The sequence below is a fragment of the Lytechinus variegatus genome, chromosome 17 (genome assembly GCF_018143015.1).
Source record: "Lytechinus variegatus isolate NC3 chromosome 17, Lvar_3.0, whole genome shotgun sequence".
NCBI classification, from domain to species: domain Eukaryota; kingdom Metazoa; phylum Echinodermata; class Echinoidea; order Temnopleuroida; family Toxopneustidae; genus Lytechinus; species Lytechinus variegatus.
The window spans coordinates 890,387-897,362 of NC_054756.1; the positions used below are offsets into that span (position 1 = coordinate 890,387).

A 6,976-nucleotide genomic window follows, 5' to 3' on the forward strand; every position below is an offset into this window, starting at 1 on the left:
TATGCATATGGTAGTAATAATAACAATAATAGTAATATAAAAAACAACGATAATAATAATAAATAATTATTATTATTGGAAAACGCTTCGGTCACGTGTGTTGGGTCAATATCATAAATGAGACAATAACAGAAAGATATATATATATATATATATACATATATATTTCATGTATCGAATATGAAGAACGAAATCCCCCCCCTAAAAAAAAATCAAGAGTTAATGAAAACTTGAATAAGGTAAAGGTAAATACAACAGACATAGATATAGTTAGAATGTCAGATTAAACTTGCAAGTGTAGGAATACAATTTGTCGCAACGGACGTCATTCCACGAATAGTTTCGTTCTTGAATCCGGATCTGCACGCAGTTCTCGTGACCTCTTGAGTTATCGGGTTGCATTGGTAACCAAGCCGTGTAGTCTACTGGTTGTCCATCAGTCCATTTGAAACTGCCTCCAAGTACTGAACCACCTTGGTCAGATTGTGATGTGGGATTGGAGTCAGGTTGGAAATCTAATCGGGTAAGGCCAATCCATCGTGGCTTCATTGAGAAAAGAGGAAATGGAGAACTGTCTAATTAGAAAGAGGACAAGTGTCGTATTCAGACTTTCAGTGGATTCTAGCTGCAAGAAGGGGAAGGGGTGGGTCTTCCGCAATTGTATGAAAAGCAAGAAGTATTCCAACGTACGTACCCCACTCCCTTGGCGCCAGTGGCGGAAAAGGATGTCAACATGTTGTATTGTTCTTTCCCCTCTAAAATATAATCTAAAAATCAATCTTAGGGTTGGACGTTCATTCCAGGGCGAATGACGACACACACACACCCACACACACACACACCCTCACACACACACATACACATACATACATATATATACATATATATATATATATATACATATATATATATATACATATATATATATATATATATATATATATATATATACATACATACATATATGTACATATGAAGAGGCAAAATATGAGATAATTATTTTCTACTACAAATTTTGCCACAGTGTTCAAATAGCGGATTACATGAGATGCGTTTTGAACAGTATTACCAATGCGCAGATCACTGCATACACTGTGATCACAATATCATTTCAAAGTGTCCAACGCAGCCACAGTGTTCATTTCACAGTTAGGTGGATCGTCGTGGTGACCTCTGTAGATATGAGATCCACATTGTTGAATGTATCATTTTAACATGGTAATATTTCCACACTGGAACCTTGCCGTTGAGACCACTGATGAACACAGTGGGGGGGGGGGGGGGGGGGTCCCCAGAAAGTTAGATTTAGTGTGAATACTGCCTACTTACTTTCCATGCATCGCAGAGGTTGATAATGAAGTTCATCTCCTCATCGCTGTGGACAGAAACCAGATCAGACTGACCCGAACTTAACTTGTCAATGTCCCGACAGTTCGTCAAGGCTTGAGTAAAGTTGACTCTCTTTTCATAAAAGCGATAGCAATTGCCCTGGAAAAACCGCCATCCTTCTGGGCAAACTGTCAGCTTGCATACGATGGGCATATAAGCAGAGCAAACCCTGTCGCTCAACCAGAGAGTAAACCACATGCCTTTTTCTGTGCTATTTAGCCTCCTTCTCGTGAGATGGGCGCAGTTCTCACGAGGGTGACCTGGTTGCGATGGCTCCCACGCAGTAAAGTTCAAATCCATACCGTGCGACCATTCGAATGGGCCATTGAAATTTGGCGTCCACAACCCGATCCACCGATGAGGCTGTAAATGAAAGACGATATCAGTGCTTTCAGGGAACTTACTATGAGGCCCTGCCAGCTACGTACAGCCAAGGTACTTTGATAGTACGGAGCTATCGTACCGCGAGGCAGAACAAATTCAAGAGCACACGGTAAATTAATTGAAAATGTCTGACGAGAGACCATGAATAGCCATGATAGCTGGGAGGTCTTTACCGAAAGTTGGTGAACCAGATCATCAGTTTCCTCTTCGTTTGTCCAGGGTCAAGGAAGAAACTGTTTTCTGATTCACCAATTATAGACAAATACTTCTCGGTTACTATTTGTCATGAAGGTAAATTGCCAATTCGTCCACTGCCAACTCGTCCAATCACCACATGATACACTTTCACTTAGTCTAATTCTATTCCACCCATCAACATTTCGTCTATTACCATTTGGTCCAATCACCACTTCGTCTAATCATCATTTCGTCTAATAACGACTTGGTCTAATACCAATTTTCTTTTCATTCATTTTGCACAATTAATGCTTTAGTGATATTAGACCAAATGGTAAAAGGACTAAATGGCTATTGGATCGACTGGCTATTAGACGGAATGGCATTAGACTAAATGAAAGCGAGTGAGTGAATGAATGTGGTGAGTCGACGAGTTGATGCCTAGACCAAATGGTAATAGACGACTTGGCAATTGGACGAACTGGAAATAAACCGTCATGAAGGGCAATTGACAATACAATTTTTATTTTCTTGAAAGAGTTCCGCGTCCCGGTGCGTAAACATCCTATCGGGGTAAGACGACAGAACGATGATGTCATTTTTTTTCTCAACTGACAAAAAGAAGTAATGCTCTTTCCATATTAATTTTCCCTTTGCATCCGTTTTTATTTTTCTGCTCCCCCATCCTACTACAATTTTGGGAGTGATGACCATTCGTTATTCGTGCATGTAATGAGGCAATGAGAAATTTCAATTCGAGCGAGCGCAAAAATTCAACGTTGTCATAATGATAACAATTTAACAGCGCTAATATACCCACATCATCTCATCACCATACAGCTGTTCGTTACACCAAACTTGATACTAGAAGTTACAAATTTCTTCCAAAATTGATCTCTCATTCAAATTTTCTTGCTTAGAAAATTGAATTACGAACAAATTTGAAGAGTTTAGTACCTTGTGAAAACATAGTCGGTTAATGAAGTTCATCTCGTCTTCACTATGGATAGAAACTAGGTCAGATGTACTATTCTTCTTGCCGCTTTGACGACAACTGGCTAAAGCTCGGGGGAACATCAATTCCCCATCGAAGCAACAATAAAGACTTCCTTTGAACCATCCAGAAATTCCCTGACAGCTTGAATTCGCTGGGTAGGTAAGTAAATATTAGAACAAGTATAAACATAAGATTGAAATATGCAACCGTCATCTGATAAGCAAATATTTCATCATGTTATAATTAGTCAACATTCATTCACAAAATGACATATAAAATATTACGTATGTTTATTTTGTTAACTATGACATAATTATTTGTGATAATTTTTTAAGTCTATGCGTTATTAAATATTGATAATTAATAAACGAAATGAGATTAAAAGATAATAGTCATACCTCTTTGACCACCCATGCAGACCTGTCTAAAGCTGTAATTTGTATTATATGCTACACTGTTCGAAAATTTATCCTTAAAATAAAAGAAGTTCTTGCAGCAGAGTCTCGAGAACACCTGTAATCTTACCAGATTGCGTAATCTTACATTATATCACGTAAAATTACAGGAAATTAGTATCTGGTGTATAGAACCTTACAAATTTCCTTAAGTAAAACACCCCTTTCCCCTTTTTAAGCAGACCTGTTCTGTTAAATTGCAGAAAAAATCCTGTTTTGTGAATTTACAGAATGATTCTGTTATCATGGTTATTGCGTTTTGCAAAATCTTCTTCTTCTTTTTTTTTTTTTTTTTTTGGGGGGGGGGTAAAATCAGTTTTTTAAACAATGTAGGAATTGCGAGGAATTGACTCTTTGTTGCCCTCTCTCTCCCATGTCAGTTCATCGCTCTTGCCTAAACTAGACACATGATTTTATCATAACCTGTTACATGAATCTCACCAACTTTAGCGTAAAAACGATCTTCAGCGATCTTCTGCGATGACTCCAAGTCTGCAACGGACATGGGGCTGTTGGTCGGATCGGTCATGGTAATAACTGCAGACCCATCTATCGGGTCTTCTGATGATAGTGCTGTCTGCATGGTTGTTGCAATGGATTCCACGGCATTCTGGTTTGTCCCTGCAGCGTAACAGGAAAGAAATATATGAGAGTTTGGTTGCAATAGGGGTTAGGTCCACTTTGGACCATAATAATAATAATAATAATAATAACAATAATAATAATAATAATAATAATAATAATAAGGCATTTAGGAACGCTATATAGTACACTATACCATAGCACTTACACTGTAGATCAATTTACAACACTTAAAAAGCTACATCTTTCCTGGATACAAGTACGTTTTAAACTGTTTCTTAAATCTATAAGTTCATGGGAAGTATGTTCCATTCTTTTGCCGCAGCAACAGTAAAAATTCCGAGAAAAATCATGTTTTTGTTATTCTCAATTATTGCAATATTATTATGAGAAACTAAATTGTTATGATGTACTACCCTATCACGTGGATATAATGAAATTTACCCGTCTTCATTTTTTCTATATATTAAAAAAGTATCATTGGGGACTTAACCCTTTATGCAAGCAAACGGAAATACATCCAATCTCTTTTGAATAAGAAAGTTATTTTTTCTTTGCCACTTTTATTCAAGTTTTAATATGAATTTCAAATTTTCTTTGGTGTTATCAGAGCGACTCAAAATCTATAGGTTTTGAGACAGAAAACAGTAAATTCATGTAAAAATTACCTATAAACCCCCTTTTGACAAATGAGCTCTTCAGAAGAGTTTGGTTGCAAAAGGGGTTAGGTCCACTCCAAGAAAATCATGCTTATTTTTTTTAATTGTCCCATACTGCGATATTCTAATGCGAAAATAATTTTTTTTATGATACCCTACTATGTTAACATATAATTGGATATAAAACATCTACCTCTCTTCATATTTTTCAAAATTTTCTTTAAAAAAGTCTTTGTGGACCTAACCCCTTTTGCAACCAAACTGAAATGGACCTAACCCCTTAAGGATAAAAAAGTGATTATTCTTTGCTATTTGTGTTCACTTTTTAATGGGAATTTCAACTTTTTCTTTGGTATCATCTTACAAAAACTACTAAAACTCTATACATTGAGACCAACAACTGAACTCTTCATATATATTTTTAAAAAAATACGCCCAAATAACTCGAGCAGGACAGTCACATGAAGATTTTACTTAAAACTGAGGTACGGAGCAAGTTGATTAAGTGTTGGTAGTTCCTTGCATGTAAAACTTTCGCAAGATTTCACGTATGTAAAATGGATATGCTAATGAATAATTAAAATGAAATATTCTAACTATATATTTATACCCTACTCACGTTCATTGCAATGTGTCCCTTGAAATCCTGCGCGGCAGTGGCATTGATAGCCTTGTATAGTCTCTTCGCACCAGCCGTTTTCACAGAGATCCTCTTCACAATCTTAAGGAAGATGACCATAATGACATGGAATGAATATCAATGATGCCTTTAAAATGTCTATGAAAATAACTGAAAACTGTCAATTAAACATGTACAGAGAACATACAATATGAAATTATGTTAGAACATCACGCTTATGTTTGAAATAAAGTAATCATGTTATATATTCTCTTCGAAATTCGGGAGATATTGATAGGGAGGGAAATTTTAATACTCGTATCGTAATTGCCCACAATCATAAAAAGTGGCATTTTTACCGAATGAGCTTTCCATATTTCTCGGGGAGAGAGGTGTACAAATTTAGAACTCAGCTTTGGAAAAGTCTCCAAACATCGTTAAAATAGGGGGTAGGGGCTTTCAAGAAACGATTAGCGGTAGTTAACAAATCATTCCTGACTATCCGAAATTTGAGAACACACTGCAATTTTATATGATATAATGTAAGATTACGCAGTCTGGTAAGATTACAGGTGTTCTCGAGACTCTGCTGCAGGAACTTTCTTTTATCTTTATGATCTTAAGGATAAGTTTTCTAACAGTGCATACGCAACTACAATTAATTTGCTATACTATTTCTATGGTTTGAGACTATATACAGTATGCATGAAGTAAAAGTGAATGAATAATAAAGAATACTACAAAATAAAACTTGTATTATTTACTGTACCTGGAAATCTACACATTCGGTGACCAGATATTTGTGAGTTATCATTCCTCGCGGGACACCGGTCCTCAGCAGACGAAACAGGAATGATCTTTGGAATAGTCTGCACCATACTCCCATTATGATGAAGTTTCTTCCGGCATTCATGAAACATTGGTAAGGTGTAATTTAGACCTATACCATCACTGCATGCTTCGGTTTCTCTGCCTCTATCTGCCTGCAAAGCTAAAATTTAAATCCATTTCGATACAATATCATGATATCAGACGTCTTTGAATGAAAGGAGGGTTCCCAAATGCATCACAGAACTAAAATTGTCATTTTTTTAAGGAATAGTTCATGAAAATCTGCACTTATTGGATACGAGAGGAATTTCGTAAAACGGAACAAAACTTTTCGGAACTACAATTTTCATTATTTTTTTAAGGATTAGTTCATGAAAATCTACACTTGAGAGGAATTTCGTGTATATTAATTACACTTACCGAAAATCAAATAGACCACCACAATCAGTGTCACACAGAGATCCTGTGATGGAGATAAAAAGGAGTGTACCAAATAAATTATCACGGCCATTTCACCAAAGGATAGTTTAGCATCATTACATTCGTGCATTGGCACTTTGATTATCATCTTCTTCGTCATTATCATAACATGCATAGCATGATCAGAGTAATGGAATTCACAAAATGTCGTTCCCATTCTTCCGTTTACGAAAGCTGACGGGAGGCCCTACCCATTTCGATATGAACCGATAAACCGCTTTATTTCCAGCGTTAGTATAGAACATTCGCCACAGAGCATTTATGACAAAGATTACATGATGTACATGAACAAAATATATTGCCAAAATGTACTTGCCATTTTTTTGTGAGCACCAGTATTGTGGAATATGATGGGTGTGAAATGAAAGCAAACGGAGTTCTTTATAGATGCCCATTTGGCAAT

The 6,976-nt window shown here is 36.4% G+C and overlaps 1 protein-coding gene across 1 annotated transcript; it reads right to left on the bottom strand.

Annotated features, from left to right (window-relative positions):
• Positions 1-267: 267 nt before the first annotated feature.
• Positions 268-1,739, bottom strand: LOC121430556 (echinoidin-like). Its single transcript, XM_041627869.1, has 2 exons — positions 1,330-1,739; positions 268-543 (listed from the first exon to the last, which is right to left on the bottom strand). The coding sequence occupies exons 1-2, from the start codon at positions 1,687-1,689 to the stop codon at positions 271-273; spliced, it is 633 nt and encodes a 210-aa protein (XP_041483803.1). The 5' UTR covers positions 1,690-1,739; the 3' UTR covers positions 268-270.
• Between the last annotated feature and the right edge of the window lie 5,237 nt (positions 1,740-6,976).